This window comes from Manihot esculenta, chromosome 1 (genome assembly GCF_001659605.2).
Source record: "Manihot esculenta cultivar AM560-2 chromosome 1, M.esculenta_v8, whole genome shotgun sequence".
Taxonomy (NCBI): Eukaryota; Viridiplantae; Streptophyta; class Magnoliopsida; order Malpighiales; family Euphorbiaceae; genus Manihot; species Manihot esculenta.
The window spans coordinates 33869508-33891718 of NC_035161.2; the positions used below are offsets into that span (position 1 = coordinate 33869508).

Genomic DNA, 22211 nt, shown 5'->3' on the forward strand with positions numbered 1-22211 from the left:
CCTTCCCAAAGAGATTTGCAAGATCCCAAAAGGAGAAAGAGGAAAAAGAGATATTGGAGACACTTCGCAAAGTGGAAATCAACATACCCCTACTTGATGCTATCAAACAAATACCAAGGTATGCTAAATTTCTCAAAGAGCTATGCACCAATAGGAGGAAACTTGCTGAACATAAAAAGGTAAGTGTGGGGGAGTGTGTCTCAGCTGTCATTCAAAGAAAACTTTCCACCAAATGCAAGGATAGAGGAATGTTTGCCATTTCATGCAAAATAGGCAACATAGGAATAAAGAAGGCCATGTGTGACCTTGGAGCTTCAATAAATGTCATGCCTCTTTCTATTTTTAACTTGTTGAATGCAGGTACACTCAAGGGCACCAGCATTATGATCCAATTGACTGATCGATCTGTTGTCTACCCCAAGGGAGTGCTAGAAGATGTGTTGGTGCAAGTGGACCAATTAGTCTTTCCAGCAGATTTTTATGTTATTGACATGGAGGAAGACAAGGGCAAAATCACCTCTGATATCCTACTTGGAAGACCATTCTTAAGTACAGCAAGAACTAAAATTGATGTGCATGATGGCACATTGACTATGGAGTTTGAAGGGGAAGTTATCAAATTTAATGTTTATGATGCCATGAAATTCCCCAATGATGTTTCTCCTGTTTATGGCCTTGATGTTATTGATGATTTAAGTCAAGAAATTTTTGATTTTGATCAAGAAAATTTACTTTATGATGGTTTTTGCAGGAAAGGAGAAGTGGACAGCAACATCACTGAAGTAGAAAAAACAGCAGACTGCTGTAACTTGCTGGATGTGGGTGATTTGCCCAGTGATTTGCCTAGATCACCAGATAATCTGCTCAAATCACAGACTAAATCACTGGAGCAGACAGACTTGACAGACAATGATTTGCCCAAATCACCAGATAATCTGCCCAAATCACAGCCCAAATCAGACAGCAAACAGCAGAAATCAGCACAAACAGCAACTGCACCAGAACTGAAACCATTGCCCAGCCACCTCAAATATGCCTACTTGGGAGCTGGAAATTCACTTCCAGCAATTATTTCTAACCAGCTCAGCCAAGAAGAAGAGGAAAAGCTCCTTGATCTGTTGAGGAAGCACAAGAAAGCAATTGGGTGGACCTTGGAGGACATAAAAGGCACCTCAAGACCATTCGGTGGAGGCTCAAGACAGGATGCAGCACATGGAAAGCATGTTGCAGCTGCTGGTTCAACATTTTTTGCCCACAGACCAGCCACGACAGTGATTTGACCAGTGATTTGTCCAAATCACCTGCTCAAATCACCCACATCCCAGGCAGTCCCTTTCCTTCTCCTTATTAATTTTTTCATATTTATGTTTAAACATTGAGGACAATGTTTGGGATAGGTGTGGGGGTATTTGCTGTTAGGTTTAGGTTATATTTTTTCCGTTTACATTATCTTTTTGCTTTCTTTTTATTTCTTTTTGCATTTTTTTGCCCCATAAACACACACCAAAATTTTTTCACATATTTTTTTCACTTTTTGCACACACACACACAAAATTTTGACTTAGCTTTTGCTCTACTCAGCATAGATAACAAGGTTAAAAGAGCTTCCTATCTCATGACCCCATTGATTTTCCACCCCTTTAAGCCTAAATTGAATCAATTATAGTGTGCTACCTTCACTTTGGAAGTTCTTTTCTTAAATTGAATCTCTAAATTTGCATTGGTCAAGGGAAATAAAAATATAAATACATGCAAATAAAAAGTTAGTGTAACTCCCTATGAGGTGATTTGCCCAAACTGTCATGAAAAGAAAAGAAAAAGAAAAACCAGCACAAAGCACAAATCATGAAACCTGTTCCTATGGCCAAATAAGCTATGAACAGAGCTAGTAGCCACTTGAAGAAGTGACTAACTGAGTAACCGGGGGTGGGTATCACCAATATGCACCTTCGCGTAAAAAGGTTAGTGACTTTTTCAGGCAAGAATAAAAAAAAGTGCTGCTGAATAAAATAAAATAAAATGCTCAAAGAAGGGCAAGTCTCTCTTAGAGGTTGCATTGAGCTTATACAAAGAGAATAAGCATGAATGAATCAAAAACCTTTCCTTTGACCATGATAGGTAAGGGGAAACAAGGAAAAGAGAAGAACAACCTTGGTGCATGTATTCTATATTGTGATACTTCAATTTAGGAGTCTAGGGGGGCTGATTAAGTGGTACTTAGGCTCAAAAGAAAAAGGAGCTTGATTGACTAAGTTATTTGTTGCTTGAGGACAAGCAAAAAGCTAGGTGTGGGGGTATTTGATCAAGCATAATTTAGCCACATTTTTATCATAATTATTATTGTTTATTTACACATTTTTTAGTTTAATTTATGGTTTTTATCTTGTTTTTACAGAAAAGGAAGAAATTGAAAAATTGGAGAAAAAGTGCAGAAAATTGACAAAAAAGTGATTGGGTCAGTGATTTGCCCAAAACACTCAAATCACCGGGCAAATCACTTTGACAGCAGAAACCTGGAGGCAACAGGCAGAAGTGATATGGGTCAGCAATTTGCTCAAAACACTCAAATCACCGGGCAAATCACTTTGACAGCAGAAACTGACAGAAGAGCGGAAAATTGGGCAGAAAACAGAAATCTGAATTTTCAGAAGTCTAATTCCAACCCAATCACTACCAACATAAAACCAAGAGCCACGAAAGAGCTTCTCATCCAAGAAATTCCAATTGCAATTAAATTCAACATCAAAAGAGGAGTCAAACACCAAATCAAAAAGGGATTTTGAAACCCTAGATGGATGGAATTCTTCAGCTATAAAAGGAGAGCCTCCAAACCAGCAGAGGATCTTCTGATCATCTCTCAGCTTCAGAAACTCTCCAGAAACGCAGCAATCTCTTCTTTCTTTTTTTTCTTTTGTGATTTTGTCCACCATGAGTGGCTAAACACTTTCCTTTCTAGTTGAAGTTGGAAAATTCAGATTTGTGATGAATTGGGAGATTTAAATCTCCATTGTTAAACTTCTATTTATTTTCAATATTTATACAATTTGATCTTTCTATAATTGTTGCTTTGCTTTTAGAATCAATTTAGGCCTATTGCTTTTAATTGCTTGAGTAACAATTGTTTGAATAATTTAAGTCCGTAATTGCTTATATTATTTGAACACAAATTTAATCAAGTTGCATGATCTAAACTTGACCACGCGGTTGGCAAGGTTAGAATTAGGTTTCTCTAAGTCTTAATGCAGTTAACAGTTGTTCGATGCCAAAGGCCCCAAGGACGTTCCTTGGCAACTTGTTAACTAGTGTTTGATTAGCGAACGTTTCCTAATCAAACTAGAACTAAGGAGGAATTTGGATTGTGAGAAGCGTCTTCCACATCCTAAACTAATTTATTGAGATAAATAGAAGTATTAAAGAATCAATGATCAATTCTAAACAATCTGAAATAGATCCATACTTCAACTAGAAGCTTTTCTCTTATTGATTTACTCATCTTTAAATTATTGCTTTCTTTTGTTATTTAGTGTTAATCCATCAACTCAAAACCCCCCTCTTTTAATTACTTGTTATTTACTTGACCTAGTCATTATTAGAAAAATCATTGGTGTCAATTCCCTGTGGTTCGACCCTATTGCCACTATCTACAAGTTTATTGTTGATTGTTTAATAGGTTTATTTTTGACGGTTTCGACAACCGCTTATCAGAGACACACCCATCACCTATGAAGAACTCTTCGATAAACTCACATCTCACGAACTCTTTCTTAAACACGAGGGCCTTGCTGATAATTTCACAGGCTCGCTGTGAAGCTTAGTCTTTCTTTCTCTGTTATATCTTGGTAGTCTTAAATAATACCAAAAATTTCTCTATTTCATTTCGTTAATGGCATTGAAATTTTTCTATCTGCTCATAATTCATTGAAAATCGTTTGGTAAAATAGTTATTTAGAAGATAGCCGTACGATTATAATTATAAAATTATAAATCAATATATTTTTATTTTTATCATTTTTTTTATTTTCAAAAGCAGAACTTATTGAATGGGATATATAGAAAAGTACATTTACCAATTGCTACAGTCTAACCATACCAATTTAGATTCGAGTTTACTATTTTGCCACGGATATTTATTTCTTTCTGTTTGTTATCTATTTGGTTTTTTGGTCTTCACGGGGTCTGCATGTCATCACTTTCTGATGGGCTTTAATTGTTATGCAGTTCCATTTCTCGAAACGAATGTGTTTCCTTGCATGTTTTTGCTTTCTATTTTTCCCTAGGAGCACGTACCAAAACGGTGTCATCCGCACAACTGTTTGGCCTTATCCCTCGCCCAAAACGATGTCGTTCCTTTGTATTGTTATTAGTTTTTGTGCACAGTTATTTGACCTTCCACATAATTAAACAGGGCCAAAGGATTAAACATTTCTGACCTAGATGATGAGCTAACTCCATTCTTAACCTATTGATATGCTGAAGGTTACAAAAAGACATAAAAAGACATAAGATGAATTATATAAAATGAAGCGATTTCATTTACTATTTGAACGAGTAATAGCGATAAGATTCAACAGCATTTGATTTAAATTAAAAAAATTAATTAAATTACATTAATTTAAAATTATAGTTTAATTCAATTTTAATAAAAAAATTAATAAAATCAATTTAAAATAAAATTTTAATATATATATATATATATGCATAAAAATTATTTAAAAATTAAGGATATATTTTTTTGTAAAATTTTATTTTAAACTATAATAAATTTAACAAAATAAAATTTAAATGTTATAAAAATTCTACCACTAATTTGAATTTAAATAAAAATAATATAATTAATTTAATTAAAAATAAAATAAAATTATAATGATCAAATCTTTATAAAATGTTTTTTGCATTTGCAATGATGCTATTCTTGTTTTCAATTTTATATATATCATGATTATTAAAAATTAAAAAATAAAGCATATTGATAACTTAAAATAATAATGGACTTTCAAAATCATAACACATTTAATTGTGATGGTATAAATGTAATTAAATTTTTTCTATTACTTCATACTTTAATATCACAAAACAATAAACGGACACAATGACATATTTAATGTTCTACTCACTTTACTTTTAAAGGTATAAATTTACTACTAATCATTAACTCAATACACTAATCGTTTAGATTTTTTAATATAATAAAATTTTATGAAAATTTTAAATTAAAAATTTTACAACTGAGTTTCAATTTTATAAATTTTACAATATTATAATGTATATCATGAGCATATATTTACGTAAATCGGCGCAATCGTCCTCGATCATACGCGGTTATCGGAGTAGTATTTTTTAACTTAATTGAGTCGTTGTGATCCATCTATAAATTTTATTTTTCGGTCAAAAAAATACAAATTAACATTTACTTAATAATTCAATCGCCTAACCCCATTGCATTTCGTGGCCTTAACAATAATTGTATCCAATAAAAAATGGACACGTGAGCATGCAGTATTTTTCCGTATACAGCCTGGCCCATAGGAATACCTAAAATTGTTTCACAAGATCTATAAATTGAAAGGGGTCGCGGCTTTTCGGTTCACCCAATCTTCTATTGTTCGTTTGCGCTCGCAACAATGTCGTCCAAGAAGATCATCTTGAAGAGCAGCGACGGTGAGTCCTTCGAGGTGGACGAGGCGGTGGCGCTTGAGTCTCAGACTATCAAACATATGATCGAGGACGATTGCGCCGATAACGGTATCCCGCTGCCGAATGTGACGAGCAAGATCCTGGCTAAGGTGATCGAGTACTGCAAAAGGCACGTGGAGACTCCCAAGTCTGATGATCGCAACAACAGTGTAGATGACGATCTCAAGACCTGGGATGCTGAATTCGTGAAAGTCGATCAGGCCACACTCTTCGATCTCATTCTGGTCGGTTCTTTTCTTTTCATTTCTTTAACCATTAGATCTGATCATTGCTTGATTCCTTTCTGGTTTTGTTGTTTCCTTTCTTATATGTTCTATGTGCTTTGTTTTGGTGTGAATTTTACTTGATATTGATGTGTTTTTTATGTAATGAGTATGGCCTAGGGTTTTCATTTCGGCAATTTTCTCTGAAGAGGTTATAGATTTTAGCTTATGGTTCCTTTTTTATTTTTGGTACTTTGGTGCGTTGTTTCTTAGATTATGGAATTTATGGATATGTTTTGACTTGAGGACATTTTAATAGAAAAGAAAAGTATGGTAGACATTGTAATATGAATGATATTATGGATTCTAATATTGAAAAATATCCTTGGTTATTTTGATTTTTGTATAAAAAATATAGTTTTCCTTACAATGTATTATCTGGATGCATATTTATTAATAATGTTTAGTTTATAAGTTTAGCAGTGTAGTACTGACTGATAAGAAAATAGCGCATTTACTTATCAGTAATGCTGTTTGTAAGGGAAACTTACATATGAGAAATATTTGTAGTTCTACTTGGAGTAAAGTGGTGATGAAATTACTTTAATTACCGAATCAACATCACACTTTCTAATTTATTGTGCATTTTCTCTTTTTTGTTTGTGGAAATGCGAAGAACCTTTTATTGATATTGAGACATTAATTTCCTGAAGATACTTATGTTGTCTTATTAGGCCCACAATTTAAATGTGGAAATTTGTCCTCTAAAATTGGATGGTCTTCTCTTTCTGAAAATGGCTTGAAATATTTATGATTTTCACAATGTGCCAAGCGATGGCAGATTCTCAATCCAATCTTTTAAACATATCGGTTCATGAAGTTTGTCAAAGTCATCAATGCACAGATAGAGATATTAGCATTTTAGATTGATTAGGTTACTTTTAGGTTTCCAATTGGCATAGTCCAGTGAGAACAGTGCGTCCATCTGAAATGCTGGTTGTCCCGAACAATTCATATGTTTTTGTTACGATGCTTGTAGATATTCATATTCATATTTTGTAATGCTAAGAGTTTTTACAATGCTTGTGGATAGATTACATTTTAAATCTAAGGTTTACCTGGTTGTAGCGTGGCCAAGAACTCTTATTTGATCCTCTGATTATGTTTCCAGGCTGCCAACTATTTGAACATTAAGGGCCTGCTGGACTTGACATGCCAGACTGTTGCAGACATGATCAAGGGAAAGACTCCTGAGGAGATCCGGAAGACATTCAACATCAAGAATGACTTCACCCCTGAGGAAGAGGAAGAGGTTCGTAGGGAGAACCAGTGGGCGTTTGAATGAAAGTACATGCTGGTTGGTATAGAGTAGCAAATGTGTAATATTTTGATGGAATGTGTGGCTTAATAGTAAAAGTGAACTTTTTTGGACTAAGTCTTCTTTGGTTTCAATTACTGCTTTGAACTTGTGGGCGCATTTAAATGTAAATAATTCTTGGATTCTCTGGGGAGTTGTAGTAGTGGATGGGCTTTCCTTTCAATCAATTGTCTACTATCTACATGATCTGTTTTTAACAGTCTCTGCATTTTAAATCTGATGTTCTCCCTTCCCTTCTCTTAATGCGGTTCAATAGTGACAAAGGATTGTATCCACACTATGAAAATAGTAAGAGAGATCCAATCCTAACTACTCAAACGCATGAAATGTTGTTAGATCATACAATTGAAATGTTGTTAGATCATATAATTTCATAGTTGTTACATCAAGTGTTCTTATATTTGAACAATTCAAGCAATTATGGACTTAAAATTATTCAAACTAATAATTTACTATCTTGCAATCAAGAATTAAGTGGCCAATTTAATCAAAACAATAAAGTAATAATAAATTCAAGCATCAAATTGTATGAATATTGAATAAACTAAAGACAAACAGTTATGTTCAGATCTCACAATTCATAAAACAATTTTAGTTTCAACCAATTTTCAACTAGAATATATTGAACCAAAATCAAAAATAAAAGAAAATAAGAAAGGTAGAAGAAGAAGAGAGTGGAGTCCTTCGGCCTTGTCTTGCAATCCGAGAAGAAGATGTTCAAGAGTGGAAGAAGTGTCATTTGGCTGGTCAAGAGCTTCTTAAATAGGAGTAGAGGCTGACCTTGCTGCCCTAGAGGTACTTACTGCCCAAGTTGTGTTTAAAAAGGAAAGAATCACGTTGCAAATTATTTAGAAGGAAAGAGGCGCGCTGAATGCACTGTAGAAGGAAGGTGGCGCGCGGCAAGCTTCTCAGAGGGAAAGTAAGGTGCGCGCGGATGCTCTGCAGAAGAGGAAAGATATGGTCTTTCCTTTTTAGGTGGAACCTCCATTTGAATTTTGAATGCTGAATGCAGAATAGGTAAGTACGTCTTGAAATTTTGCTGCCTAAATAGGAAGGTCTGACTGCTGCAGTGTGTGCATCTTTGAATAATGAAAGAAATATCTGCGATTTGAATTTCAAATAATCTTCTGACTGAACTTTCCTTATTTACTTTTTCTTCAACACTTTACTTATTTGAAAACTTTATTTTTCTAAAAACTTTTCTTATTTGAAAACTTTCATTTTTTGCACTTTTCATATTTGACATTTTTTGGCATTTTTAATAGCATTTTCTTCAAATTGTCTCTTTATACCTAATATCTGCAAAATATGATTAAAACCACAAAATTAAGCAGAAAAAATATAAATAAACATTAAGAACATAACGATAAAATTGACTAAAATATGTTTTATGAGCGGCATGCACATATTGAATCATATTTTTCGGATAATTCCTGCATTATTTACCAGCAAGGCTAGATCTTGCACACGGTTGCTGGTTTCTTTCTTCTGTTAATCTTTTGTTGCTCTTTAGTTGAGTGAAGCCTGGATGCCAGGATGTCGTTGTTATTTACAAGTATCGCTGCATTATTAGGATGGATTATAGATAATTAGAGAACCAGCATGCTTATCAGAAAGGCTACTTTATGGGTCTAATGCGTAGGACTTTTAATTGACCTGTAATGGACTAGTTATATGCGTTTGAACAAATCTAATTTGTGTGTTCAACTTTTGTCAGCTTCCTATTTTCCTCCAACCTCTAAATTGTAAATTAGATCAGTGCAATTTGCAATAGAGGGTTTCAGAGAATTACTTGCAGTTTCGGGCATCTTTTCTACAATATTTTCTTATGCATAAAAAGCAATTAAAAAATGTACTCAGAATATGGGCCTAATACATGTGGCTAATACACGGATGAATGAATTTCTAACGCTATATATTTGTTGATATGCCAGCGACCACCATGTAAACCTACGCACAACTTGACTCATATTTGGAATAGACGGGTTGCATATTTAGAGATCTCCTCTAAAATTTCTTGCTATTCATTTGGGACTTAGATACGATCGATTCTTGAGCTGGATTTGGTCTGAGCCATTAACGAATACCATCGGGCAATTCTCAGCTGGCAGCTGGAGGGCGAAGACGAAGGCGAGACGGCTTCAGCGGCGAAAGAAAAGAAACGGTGTCGTATACCCTCTTAAAATACTAAACAGCACATAAGTACTCTGAAAGAGAAGGGCTGCGACATCCACAGTAATTTGGTGAAAAAATGGTGAGATTTAGCAGAGCGCTATTGAAAGAAGCAGGGAATGGAATCAACAAAACTCTCTCAGAAATTCTGGTCTGCCCACTGTCCAAGCAACCCTTGAGGTCCTCCATAATTTATCTCAATTTTTCTTTCTTCCTTCACCGCCCCCCCAACCCCTTTTCTTATAATTTTGTAAAGTGAGCTTTTGGCCTTGTTGGAAAGGTATTGCGAGAAGACGAAGACTCTCATCAGTGATGCTATCTGTGTCTCTTATCCTGTAAGCCCTAAATCTCTTCTGGGTCTGTTAAGAACAACATGATCTTCTCTCTATCTGATTTATTTATTTATTTTTAACCTTTTCTGCTTGCAATTAATTTTTTGGTCTTAGATAAAGGATGGAATCCCTTGCTTAGTTCCAATGGATGGTAAGATAATTGAAGCTGATAATGACACAAAACCTGATCGCGCTTCTGATTCATCTGCGAAGAATTAGGAGTAATGATGAGATAGTCAATAAGCTCAAACAGATGTATTGAAATGCTATTTGGCATTGGTAGAAGATAACTATGTGAATGCGGTGAACTTGTTCTTTCCACCATACAAATTCTTTTCTTATATTTGTGAGGTGTCTACGTCAACAAATGCAACATCAAAGTCATTATATTTTGGTCTGCTTGATATTTATTTCCACTGTAGAGAATAGTGTTTGAAGTATCTAGTTTAATGACTCCCAACATGGAAAAGTTCCTATGCCGTACGGCTTACTCGTGATTATTGTTAGATTTTCAACAATAAGAATCATAGTCATGTTTAGATGCATTTTTCTTTTCTTTTTAAGCAAGGAAGGAAAGCGGGGTGGGGTTAGGTGGCCTAAATGGGAGAAATGTTGAGTGTTTATTGTAACTTGTAAGCAAATGCCATGTTATAAGAGGAGAAGAAAACAGATCCACACCACATACCCAACCCAAATTGGAATTAAGGTGAGTTGAATTGGGTTGCATTCAATTTTGTGTTACATTATAAGTAGTATTATCAGCAGACAAATGAAAACTTCTATGACCATATGCATTAGCAAATACTACCAGGAAAATAAACATAAACTGCATCGGGCTTCTAAAATGCCCTGAATCATTTTCTGCAGATGCTTGAGGTTTGATCATGTATCAAGCCCCAGTAAACTTCTTTCATATTTAACTGTTTATAATTTTGTTTTAAGGTTGGTTCAAATAGGTTCATGTTGCAAATCAGATCTGTTTTTGGATGTACTGTGCCCAATACGTGTTCTCCATTATTTAATCAAGTTATTTTGATGTTTATACTTTATATAACCATCTAATTACGTGATATATTAAGACTTGCATATTAAATATATAGGTATCTATTTGTTGAGTGCAAATCCCGCTGAATGGGGTGGGGTGGGGTGGGGGGGTGGGGGGTGAGGAAAGAGAAGAATGGGGTGGGGTGCTCATTTAATTCATGCCTTGTGTTAGACTTGCATATTAGATATTTATTCGTCATTTTCTTGTAACAGTATTTTTTGAACGAGTGTATATTTATCAATGGCCAATACAATGGCAAATATTTGCTCCTCACTCTAGGTATTTTGATGAAAAATATATTTGTGCTTTTTGATGTTGAGATGATATCCGTATAAGTTGAATAAAACAGCAGGAATCCTGGTCAACAAGTTGAATAAAGATTTTGTTTTGTGCCCGACCACCAAATGGACTTGCAGGATCACTGTCGTTGGTGCTTGTAGCAAATGATAATATTGAGGATTAGCCACTTCACTGACACGTTTCTTGCAGACAATTCAACTGATATTGTTACGGATAAAGAATTCATGCAATTGCTTAGATCCATGGACAATGATCTGCACTTGGACTCCTGAATTTTGAGCATCATTCTCATATTAGGGATGTCGCATTTATATATATAATGAAAGATGATGAAAACAACAAATCTTTATTTGATAGGGCATTTCCCATATGTATATGAATACTTGATGGTGCTTGCAGCAATATATATTATTGAGGATTATCCATTTTGTGGGACAAATTTTCTGAATCCAAGGGTGACAAGATGATACTTCAATGCTTGATCGCTTCCTTATACGTGAATGAAAGGATGAAGTTGAAGCTGAGCAAGTGGGTATTTACTATTTAGTAATGTCTATGAAAAGGTCAAGAGTAACACTCATGTTTAGGTACAACTGCTTTTTGTTGGCAACTCAAAATCGTTCTTCCGTATCTAACAACTCTTCTAAAGCACTCAAAATAACAAGTGACAAACCACATAAGAAACTATCGCTTCACTTGCACACACTTTCATCTTTGCTTAAGCCCTCTTATTAAGGGGAACACAAAATGCTAATGCTAATCCGCCACTAAAACCAAATGGCTTTAAAGAAGTTGGCCTCCTTTATCTGCAACTTCATTGGTCTGAGAAGGCAGCTAAGGATTAAGGATGTAATAGCTTATGAGGCGATGGCATTGGATGTTTCAGAGAATGCGAAGGAGGGCGTGCTTCAATCTGCAGGAGGATCAAGCTCAGCTAAGGCTATGGAGGCTGAGGGTGAACATTGTTGTGTTTGCTTGTCAAGAATGAATGGAGGGCTTGACATGAGAGTGCTGCCTTGTCTGCATAAGTTCCATAAGGTATGCATTGAGAGATGGTTCAATGTTTGCCGGAAAACATGTCCGATATGCCGGTTTTCAATGGGGGAAGAGGAGAGATCGCACAAGAGAGAAGAGCAACTAACTGAAGAGATGGTAATATGGTTTTCCTCTTTTCATGTAGCTGGCTTTTAAGTTGTATATCAATTTTGTTGCCTATTTTGTTTTTTTTTATTTTTTTTGAGTGAATTGTTACAAACTTTTTCCAGTAAAATCCAGAAACAGACATCTAACTGTTTGACTGTTAGCATACATACATGTCTGCTTGCTTTCTAAGCTTCCGTGCTAGAAAGAAAAAGAAAAAGAAAAAAAAAAGCAATAGATTCCGTTGCCGGGAATCGAACCCGGGTCTCCTGGGTGAAAGCCAGATATCCTAACCGCTGGACGACAACGGATCTAAACCCTTTTGTTGTACCAAGTTAATAATTTCTTAATTGTATAGATTATTTGTTATTAAATCAAAATTTTAATTAAAGATTTTAATTTACTGGAGAAATATTGAATCAAAATTTAATAAATTTTTATTTAGTATTATATCAATTTACGTTTAATTCGATATTAACTAGGCTTCAAATTTATAATTCCTTATCTTCATCCATCAAACCAATTGTGAAAACATTTTTTTTATTCCTTTCTTTAGATCTCTTATGCCCTTCTCTTCCATAAAATTTCTCAAGCTACCCTTTGCATATTATAAAGCACAATTTGAAAGGGCTGAATATTATGAGGATTAGCGAGTCACAAGATGCTTTAATAATACGAATAATTGAATAAAGTAGCACAAGATAACCTTACAAGTAAAATGGATAAAATAAGCAAAAGATTTCAAACTGGCAATTACAAGCAATTCCTAAACCCTTCAAAAAGTCTGCTGTGTTGATCTTTTATCTATATGATTGCCCACGACCTTTACAAGATAAAGTAATTGGTATAAACCCCGCATTCAGAACTCTCTTCATGTGCTTGAGCAGATTCCTTGCATCAGGAGTGTAAAACCTAAGAAAAAAAATGGCAGAAAAAGATTAGAAAATATTGTACAATGCCTGTAATCACTTTTAATACATGTTGGATTTAATTTTTATACATAGCTACATAAGATCTCATGCCCTAACCAATCATAATATTGCCAAGGGAGAACTAGAGGTAGAAAACACCCCACTTGTCAGGAAAATTGAGGGAGAAAAAAAGGTATATCACAAGTGAAAATGACTAGAGGCACTCCATGAAAGAATTAAACGAGGGAACAACTGCAAAGAAAAGTGAGGAAGGGGGTTATGGAGCAAACAAAATTTTGATCTTTTCATCTGTATAAATTCCATTAAACTCCAAAATGATCAGAACCTACAGCTTTCATGTTTCCCTGCAATTTCTGGCCAACGTAATACCACATAACCAAGTAACATAAGAGGGAATGAGGTATAAACTAAAGCATTTCTCTAAAGCTTATTTTTCGTTCTCAAAAGCTATTCATAAAATTAATTTAGAGTTTGTTAGGCATATTATGATTACAAATGTTGTTAACTGGTCTTCAAAGCTTCTCATAATCGTTGTCTTCAACCTCAGACGGGCCTTAGAACCATTAATAAATGCGTCAAACCCGAGTATGTAAGGTGAAGGAGGGTTAGGGGAGAGCATGAAGAGTTGGTAGATTGGAAAGTTCACTTGAGAAAAGCCAGAATAACATTACCTCTAAAGGCCTAGACTAAATAAGTAATACTAACATGCACCAGTACCAAGACATTAGTACCTAAAAAGTAATACTTACAGTTTTAGCTTGAAACCTGTTGAAAATCATCAATGAACTGAATAGGTATCAACTTCAGAATGAGAAGTTACAGATTCTAGAAAACGTTAGCTAAAGACACTAAGTACTAACAATAACACGAGTATTTATTAGCAAAATGAAAATTAGTGATTATAGCAAAAATAAGTTGAAGAGTGTCAAGCTAAGTTTAATATTTACCCTTCTTCCAAGACTTTTTTTCCCCACTTTCTCTTTGGATGCTGGTGCTTCTCATCCATTACTCAATTTGCATCAGCCGGAACCCGTGCAAGGCTTCTCAAAAAAATAATTGCTTCAAAATATCTCATTTGCGATCCATGAAGCAAAATGTCTTCAGCTTTTTTCTTCTCTATATCATACCAAACAAGCCTGTCTCCATCCAACTCCAACAAAACTTCCAACCATCTCTTTGAAAAACCCAAAGGTCTAAGAGAGCCATATTTCAGATCAGTATGTGAAATTGAAAAGAGTTTAATCCAAGATTCCTTAACCCCATATTCTTTCATCACCCATACAACAACACCCACACCTTCATGATTAACGGTTAAGCATAACCATGTTCCTAATAAACCAATATCCATTCCAGACTCATGAAACTCAGGCAGTGGATCCTCTCGAAATTCATCAGTCACAAGATCATAAACCAAAATTACTTCCGAACTGCTCGGATTATCATATCTAAAAGCTATCCAATGCAAAGCCTCATTAGCAAGCACACCCATCCTATGACTAGTAGGAACTACAAAAGGTATTTTAACTGCTCTTACAATTTTGGTTTTCACTTTACAAATCAGCATTTCAGATTTCAAGAACCAACTCTTAGCAGTATTATGCACTTGCGCAATCCTCACAATCTTATAATCATCAGAGACACGATCATACCCGAACCCATATCCTGACCCGCGAAACCAAGTTCCATCCCAGGTCAAATTAACACAACTATGGAAGTTAAGAGGCAAAAAACCTGGAAACCAATGATGCTTTCGAGTAGACGGGTTCACTATGAGAATATCATCGTTGCTTTCGTTCCTCAAGCATATCAAACCATTGCAAGACCCGACTAATGAAACAGAACGAGTCCGGGAACTATTTGGTAGCTCACGGAACTCCATAGTCCCACATGAATCGGAGCAATCGAAGTCGTAATCATAGAATCGGCCATATTCTTCTTTGACGAAGAGGGTTTTATTGGTGCTGGTCTTGATGGAGTGATTGATTTGGTGTTTGATAAAATCAGGGGCGTCAATTATGGCAAGCCACTTTTTGGACACGGACCTGCAGCGTAGAAGAGTCTGCACCTCAGCTCGAATTAAGATTTCGATCACGATTTCTGGCGGAAATCGGTCGGCCATAGTTAGAATTCACCTGCTCCGTTCGAAAATTCCGTTCAACGGCTATCTTCCATTTATCCGGACATACAGTGTACACTGCAACCCCGTTTAGAGGCTTTTGTAATTTTTTTCCGCCCTAAATAAATCTAGAGGCGTTGGCTTATTATTTATTTATTTTTCTCATTCTAATTTTATTTTTATATAATTTTATATTTAAATAAGTTAAAAAATAAATAAAATAAAAATTTGTGATTTTGTATAGTAATTTATAAATAAAATAAAAATAAATGATAAATTATTTTAAATTAGTTGAATTAGTAGAAAAAAAATTAATAATGAGTTATATTTATAATTTATTTTGTTTTTCATTTATTGGCAGAGACATGAGCGGAAATCATTGAATTTTTAGTTGCTTGTTGAATTAACATCAACAATGATTTCGAGTAAAAAGGAAATCTTAAAAAAAAAAAAAAAAAAAAATCACAAACTTATTAGATCTCTCAACTATAGCACTTCAAATATCAGGGACAAATCATTGACTCCAAATAAAATAAAATAAAATGTTAAATCATTACATCCTAAGCACGTCCCAGGTACTGAAGTATCATCTGTTAAAGGGATAATGACACGTTAGGTTAGTTTTTGACACGTTGATTCTAAGAGTTAGATATTAAAATAGACATTAAGTGCACGTTGATTATCATATATTATTACGAGTTGGTTGTTTTATGAACAACGAGTTCCATATGAGCCTTGCCTCTTCACCTTCTTTGCTTTTTATTTAGTATTTACTGCATACGGTTTATTGGGTGCAGAGGGTTTTAATTTTGGCTAAAACTTTAAGTTTGGCCTCAGAAAGGGAATTACTTTTAGTTTGCTGAGGAATTAGAAGCAAGTATATTTTTTCTATCTGCACTCTTTTACGAAAATGATAATTTTCAATATCTTGACATTTGCATTTCTCTTACACTTATTTTATTGCTTTATGACATTACTTCTTTAATTTTTGGAGATTACTTTAATACTAACAAACTAAAACTCATTAGTGAAATCAAAATTATTCTATAGCTAAGGAAAACACACCTCGTAGCCAAAAGAAATTGTTGTTAACGCAAAGAAAGAAGCTTGAATTGAAATATTTAAAAAAGCATCAAACATTTTGTTTTATAAGGTTTTGGCTTATTTCAAAATAACTTTTACAAAAATAAATTTTCACATTTTTTTAATATTCAAACATTCAGCAAAATTTGTTGATGTTTGAAATTTAATAAAGAGTAGACTAAAACTATATTTTAATAACTTTAGTTTGGTTTATTTCATCTCTACTTTTTTTTATTCCTTTTTCTCTTTGTCTTCTAGATTGTATGTACGGACGTACAATTTTTGTTGTAATCCTTCCTGAATTGAACTTAAATTGTTTAGGGTATTTTCAATATGATTTTCACTATAGTTGGCTATGTAGATTTTAGTAAGTGAAATGAGGATATCAATTGATTTTTGAAATCTAATAAAAAACTTCAGGATATATTTTGATAAATTTGGTCTGGTTTTCCTCCTCTTTATTTTTTTCTTTTATCCTCTAATAACGCGTAATCGTCATTCTGTATTAGTATTTTCTATCATAATCACCCTTAGTCATACATACAGAGTTTAGTCATATATACGAATATACTGCACATTTTTTCATCGTCAAGAGACCATTTAATTTTATCTTGGACTAATTTCAGATATTACGAGTCTACTACTCCACGAATTCAACAGGTTAATCAAGTTGAGCTTTTTATATATAGGCTCGATCCGAGTTAAGTCTGTCAAAGCAAGTTATGAACGAAGTAGACCTACATATTGAATACTAATAGAGTTAAGATTTGACCTTTCCCGGGCTCAGTTATGGCCAAAATGTACAAGGCTAAATTATCATCATTAGTCAATAAAAGTAGTTTTTTAGACAAAAAAAAAAAAAAAAACCTTCCTTTTTTGCATTTTAAAAATTTTAGAAAGATTTATATATATAAATTTATTAATATATTTTATTTTTAAATTAAAATTAAATAATAAAAAATATATTATTTTATTAAAAAATATTTTCTATGGAATTTTTTTTGTTAGAATGACTTGAGTGTGTCAGAAAATATGAAAAAAAAAAAAATTCCATGAAACAAACCAATCCTAGTCAAAACAATATTCCTCAATATACTCATTAATGAGCCTGCCCCTCAAGATAGGATGTCAAGGCATAAAGTGAGAGTTTTCAGGGATGGGTTTGATTTCTTCCCATAATTGCACTTTTTACTGGTTGATGTAGAAAAAGAGAAAAATAATCCAAACGGCAGCTGACTATATAAATACTACCGAAAAATAAAAGAAGAATAATTAAAGGGATTATCAGAACTCCAAAACTCAGTGTCATTGCCCAAAGAGGCATGGTGTATTTTGTATTGAGACTGTGATTGAATCAAAGATGAGCGTTCAACTTTTGAATAATTTGGAAGCCAAGACAAGCAAATAATAAATGGGTGAATGTGTGTGTAATAATGAAAAGCCAAGCCAACAACAAGTGATGGACAGTTTATAAGGAACCAAATGTCTTATCTTTACTTTCACTGTGCATTTCTCCTCCTTATACATAATTTGCCCTCCAAAAAGAAGAACTCGATTCCTTTTTATCTTTGCAATTATCATGATTCGTACAAAGGAAGATAGAGATAGATACTAAAGGGAAACCAAAGACCCACCACATGCTCCTGACTGTTAAGGATGTTTTTGCAAACACTCCTTTGAATTAGGAAACTTTACTCACTTTGCTACACTTGCTTTGCTTACATCCATCCCTTTCATCACAAAAACATTCATAAACAACAATCCATACGCATTCTCTCTCTGTCTCTCTCTCTCTCACACCCCAAAAGGAAGGAAACTCAACTGTGATAGGTAAGAGACACGGATTGGGTAAAACCAAAGCACTAACACTACTCAAAATGGAGCCGTTGACGTTCGATGGAGAGTGTGCTTTTTGGGATGCTGAGTGGAAGCAGCTAATAGTAACTGCCCAAAAATATATAGACACGACATCAACTTGCGTACATTAAACAAAAGGAAACAAAGTTTACTTAAAAAACACAATTAGCTTCCACATGGCTGTTAAAATTTGGTAAATTTATTTCCTTAAATCAATAACCTGGAATTTATTATGATTACTATTGCAACTCACCTCCTCTTGCTGTCTCTTGAGCCTCGCATTTTCTTCCATTAGATGTTCTATTGCGAGCTCTAGCTCATTTGTATAAGCCTGCAAGAGAAGAAAAATGGCGCCGGAAACAGATTCATAACTTGAAGAAACTGAACAGGAGAATCAGAAAAACTAACTTGATAAATAGTGCTAATTAGGTAATTTCCTGTTTTCTAGCTCTCGATCGAGCTGCTGATTCTCGGTTCTTGATCATACGCTTATGCCGGCGATCGCAGGAACTGTTATCAGATTCTTGAACTCTTTTTTTGCTAAAAGAAGATGAATCCAAAGCCTCGAAAGGACTATTAAAAGAGGAAACAGGATGGCTGGGCAAATGCGAGGTAGGCCTAAGTGGATAATCAGAGTTGTCAAGAAAATCGAACCCAGGACCTGTGTTTAAGCTGAGAACAGTAGCAGGCGGTGGCACAGGAGAGCCATATAGAGCAGGATCTCCTTGAGCATGAGCAGACACTCTTCTCGTTTGTGGATCTTTGCTAAAGGGTCTAGCAAAGAAGTCTTGAAGAATAAAGTTAGGGTTGCGATGCTGATTATGGCGAGTGGGAGCGACAGCGATGTCTTGATCGCCGGAAGAGTGATCATGAAGAGAAGCAAGATTGATGTCTTTCCAGACCTCTTCCATGGTTGAAGGCTTGCGGTTCTGATGGAGGAGATTGGAAGGCGGAAATGGCTGAGCAAACGAAGACGCGGAGGATGATTTAGAAGAGGAAGAGATTTTTGTTATGGTGCTGCGAGTACTTACTTGGTTTCTTTACCAGCCTTGGAGGACATCAAATATTGGATAGAAGGTAATCTTGGATATGGGTGTACGGTTAATTATCCAATATCGAGTTGAAATATTATATTTAATTGGTTATAATTATACTAATTAAACTTATTTTATGATTTTATTTTGTTTTTTTTATTAAAGATTAAATTAAAACTAGATTATTTATCTCATGTTATTTTTTATTAAATCTCTCAGGTTATTATTTATCTCTCTATCGTCACTAGGTTAATATTTAGTTTATATAATGTACTATTAATCTCTATATATTAAAATATCGACTATATATGTAATAAGATTAGCTAAAGGGAATATATTAAGGTTAAGGAATTTGATTGGTTGAGACGATGAGTTGATCATAGGAACTGTAGGTGTATGTGTGCAGGCAAGCCCTAGCCCTAGTGTTTGGAGGATGGGATTTGAAAGAAAGAAGAGTGACGGTGGTTGTGACAGTCGTACCTGAGATTGAGAATGACAGAGAACGCCGTAGGCCCATAGGATTTGACGGAAACACATACTGTAGAGTAGTGCTCCTTTTACACGCTCATGTAGGAATGGGACGACCTCTCATCCTCACCATGGTTAGTTGAATTCTCGATCTTTCTAGCTCTAGCCCGTATCTTTTATTATTTTTATTTTTATTATTAGATTCTTTAAATTTTAATGAATTTATTATTTTATTTTTATTTTAGAATCACATAATTTATAAATGAAGAAAACTATTAATTAATTTATTTTAATGTTATCAAATTAATTAATAATATAAAATTAAAATTATAGACTCGATGATATGTAGAGTTACCATTGTAGGGGATAAATAGCATAAATATTTAAAATAGTTAACTGATTTTTTTGACAATGATTGCAAATTTTAATGTTATAAAATATAAAAAATATTTTAATTAAAAGGTTTAAAATGATGATGAATTAATCATTTAAAAATATTATGGGATTATTATTATAATTGTCGGCTAACTTATGTCATTGATGTTGAATTTGCAGTCTAAAAGCATATTTGCAAATATTATTTTAAAAAATAATAAAATTATTAATTATTTAATTGTTCAATAGAATATCTAACTTTCTGGATTTGATTTAAGTTTCAGTTCAGTCTTCTTTTAATTAAATTTAATTACTGATTTTTTTTAAGAACTTTAATTGGAAGTTAACCCATAGATTAACGCATCTTAATCAAGCCGTTTCACTTGAAGCTCAAGTTAAATAATAAGCATAACATTAGGCCCATACCTATTTATGCATGACCAAAGCCCACTTAACTATGACTTCCAAAAAAAATATTTACCAGTCCGTTCAGGCTTTATTTATTTACTAAAAATAATTGACACATAAAAAATAAGTTTTAGAAAATATTTTCAATATAAAGTATTTTTCATAAAAAATTAACAAAATATTTTTTTATTTTTACGTCAAAAAATAAATAATATTAATAAGATAATGGTGTTAAAAAAATTATCAAAATCTAGAATTTTACTAATTTTTCTATTTGACCATGAATGTTTAATCATTTTTTTGAATGTTTATTTTTCTGAAAAAAAATCATAAACTAATTGAAGCTTCAATTAAATACCAATTTTCCAACTTTTTACCAACGTTTTGAATAATTTTTTTTTAAAATGAAAAATGAGTAAATTATATTTTTCAACTTTTTGACCCTTCGATTATTTAACATTAATTGCTAATATCTGATTACCAATTATTAATTGTCAATAACTAATTAAAGAAAAATTACTATTTATTTATTAATTTTAATTGAATCAATACATCTAATTATTTCCTTTTATTTATTTTATGGAGATGATCTATTTTTCCTTCGAATTTTAATTAATTTAGTTATTAAAGCGAAATGATAAATGTATATTTTTTATTTTATTATATTAATTTTAAATAAAAATAAAAAGTAAGTTTTGTAGCGAAGAATAAATGTGTTTGAGAGTTATAATTATTCATATTTTTATGATTGAAAATGGTTGATAATCTATAAAGGAAAAGAATTTATATATATAATTTGTTTAAATAATATGTCGTGATAATATATATTGCATTATTATGAACAGTAAATGTAATAATTGGGGCAGCTCAGCTGATTGGAAGGACAAAAGGACCAACCTTTTGTTCTTGAAGGCTTAAGCATGCACTCTATAATTGCCTCCATCACACAACATATGCTGATTTCATGAGCTCCATCATTTTGCTCACTATCATTGCAATCTACATCTCTATTATATACATATACATATATATATTTATAGCTTCTTTCCAAATATCCCAAAGTTGTCGAGAAACAGATGAGTCATTTACTGCCATTATAACATTTTTAGAATAATTAAGATTCAATAATGAAGTGCAGTGATAAGGCTGAATGAGAAGAGCTTTGGACTATAAAGCTTTGAGCTCAGTTTCATATGGAACATGAGCTAAAAATAAAATTGCATAAAGAAGAAAAATACTGAGCACAAAAGACAAGATAACATTGATCGCAAGCGGGAGATAAAAACACATTATTTTTCCATGCTAAAATTACCTAATAAAGAAGGCGTAACCACATCACTAGAATCTAAGATAATTCAGGTATGTAGAAATATACCTTATCCGAAATTACTAATATTGTTCTTGATTATTTTTCAGGTATTTATTCTTCCTCAAACTGAAGCAATTTTAGAACTGTCTTGCATGGTTTGAATCCTCGCCACTCAGAGCTGGATGATGCTAACCTTATAACACCTATCTCTAGAGAAGAAATCAAAAGAGCAGCCTTTTCTACAAATCCAAATAAAACTCCAGAAGATGATGGTCTTACGGGACTTTTCTTTCAAAAGTATTGGGAAACTGTTGGTGATGAGGTGTGCTCAATAGTTGAAGAATTCTTTAACAGCAATCGCATGC

The 22211-nt window shown here is 33.5% G+C and overlaps 5 protein-coding genes and 1 non-coding gene across 6 annotated transcripts; 3 read left to right on the plus strand and 3 right to left on the minus strand.

Annotated features, from left to right (window-relative positions):
• The first annotated feature begins 5546 nt into the window (after nucleotides 1-5546).
• LOC110609365 (SKP1-like protein 1A) lies at nucleotides 5547-7438 on the plus strand. The gene is made up of 2 exons (XM_021749300.2): nucleotides 5547-5918; nucleotides 7069-7438. The coding sequence occupies exons 1-2, from the start codon at nucleotides 5622-5624 to the stop codon at nucleotides 7240-7242; spliced, it is 471 nt and encodes a 156-aa protein (XP_021604992.1). The 5' UTR covers nucleotides 5547-5621; the 3' UTR covers nucleotides 7243-7438.
• A 1616-nt stretch (nucleotides 7439-9054) lies between these two features.
• On the plus strand, nucleotides 9055-10179 carry LOC110620532 (UPF0434 protein BRADO0313). Its single transcript, XM_021764318.2, has 3 exons — nucleotides 9055-9627; nucleotides 9728-9782; nucleotides 9894-10179. The coding sequence occupies exons 1-3, from the start codon at nucleotides 9527-9529 to the stop codon at nucleotides 9996-9998; spliced, it is 261 nt and encodes an 86-aa protein (XP_021620010.1). The 5' UTR covers nucleotides 9055-9526; the 3' UTR covers nucleotides 9999-10179.
• Nucleotides 10180-11901: 1722 nt separating this feature from the next.
• On the plus strand, nucleotides 11902-12315 carry LOC110622684 (E3 ubiquitin-protein ligase RHA2A). The gene has a single exon (XM_043960054.1). It carries the CDS (start codon nucleotides 11902-11904, stop codon nucleotides 12313-12315), a length of 414 nt encoding a protein of 137 aa, XP_043815989.1.
• A 188-nt stretch (nucleotides 12316-12503) lies between these two features.
• TRNAE-UUC lies at nucleotides 12504-12575 on the minus strand. The gene has a single exon. It is a non-coding gene; the product is annotated as a tRNA-Glu (tRNA).
• Nucleotides 12576-12910: 335 nt separating this feature from the next.
• LOC110617567 (F-box protein CPR1) lies at nucleotides 12911-15428 on the minus strand. Its single transcript, XM_021760442.2, has 2 exons — nucleotides 14144-15428; nucleotides 12911-13176 (listed from the first exon to the last, which is right to left on the minus strand). Exon 1 carries the CDS (start codon nucleotides 15313-15315, stop codon nucleotides 14206-14208), a length of 1110 nt encoding a protein of 369 aa, XP_021616134.1. The 5' UTR covers nucleotides 15316-15428; the 3' UTR covers nucleotides 12911-13176; nucleotides 14144-14205.
• Nucleotides 15429-17866: 2438 nt separating this feature from the next.
• Nucleotides 17867-19378, minus strand: LOC110627574 (protein FD). The gene is made up of 3 exons (XM_021773922.2): nucleotides 18690-19378; nucleotides 18506-18583; nucleotides 17867-18339 (listed from the first exon to the last, which is right to left on the minus strand). The coding sequence occupies exons 1-3, from the start codon at nucleotides 19161-19163 to the stop codon at nucleotides 18268-18270; spliced, it is 624 nt and encodes a 207-aa protein (XP_021629614.1). The 5' UTR covers nucleotides 19164-19378; the 3' UTR covers nucleotides 17867-18267.
• Nucleotides 19379-22211: the final 2833 nt, after the last annotated feature.